The sequence below is a fragment of the Nanorana parkeri genome, unplaced genomic scaffold (assembly GCF_000935625.1).
Source record: "Nanorana parkeri isolate BGI_ZX_2015 unplaced genomic scaffold, ASM93562v1 scaffold3900, whole genome shotgun sequence".
Lineage (NCBI taxonomy): Eukaryota > Metazoa > Chordata > Amphibia > Anura > Dicroglossidae > Nanorana > Nanorana parkeri.
In genome coordinates this window covers 9754-10366 of record NW_017310167.1, presented here as the reverse complement: position 1 = coordinate 10366, position 613 = coordinate 9754, and the positions used below count along the sequence as shown (strand labels likewise).

The 613-nt window shown below is 58.1% G+C and overlaps 1 protein-coding gene across 1 annotated transcript in view; it reads right to left on the bottom strand.

Moving 5' to 3' along the window:
• Positions 1–613, bottom strand: part of SLC2A4 (solute carrier family 2 member 4) — a gene marked incomplete at its 5' end in the record, with an annotated part of 11464 nt that overhangs the window by 2152 nt on the left and 8699 nt on the right. Inside the window, one exon of the mRNA XM_018575412.1 lies at positions 262–363. Within this exon, the coding sequence (XP_018430914.1) occupies positions 262–363 (102 nt within the window). The remainder of the gene's footprint in view (positions 1–261; positions 364–613) is intronic.

Here is a 613-nt window from a genome sequence, read left to right as displayed (position 1 = left end):
CCTGCTGCCCCTCTACTCCCCGCTGCCCCTCCACTCCCCGCTGCCCCTCTACTCCCTGCTGCCCCTCTATTCCCTGCTGCCCCTCTATTCCCTGTTTCCCCTCTACTCCCCGCTTCCCCTCCACTCCCTGCTGCCCCTCTACTCCCCCGGGCCTTGGTTTCCAAAGCCGGATTGATTTTCATGGATTTGTCCGTCTGCTCCAGTACAGGAAAGATGTCTGGCTGCAACTTCCCCCTCAGGATCCACCGTGCTCCTGCTCACCTGTAACACCATGGCCACCGTCATTAGTAAGGCGCACACGATCATTCCCGCTAGGCCCACCAGGTGCAAGGTCCGTCTTCCCGCCCTCTCCACGAGGAATAGCTGCAATGAGAACCACGAGAGCCAATCACAGGAGAGAACTCCAACGTGCCCCTCCCCCTGACCACAGCCTGGGAATGAATACATTATATAAGAGAAGAGGGACAGACCTGAGCCGGGAACATTACTCCATCATCCAGGAAGCGGGAGGAAGAGAAGAATATACAGTATGTGTCTGTGCAGAGATGGAGGGGGGCCCGAGGCCTGGTGGCAGCTGTGGCCCCCCAAACAAATGATGTGGCCCAAAAAACCC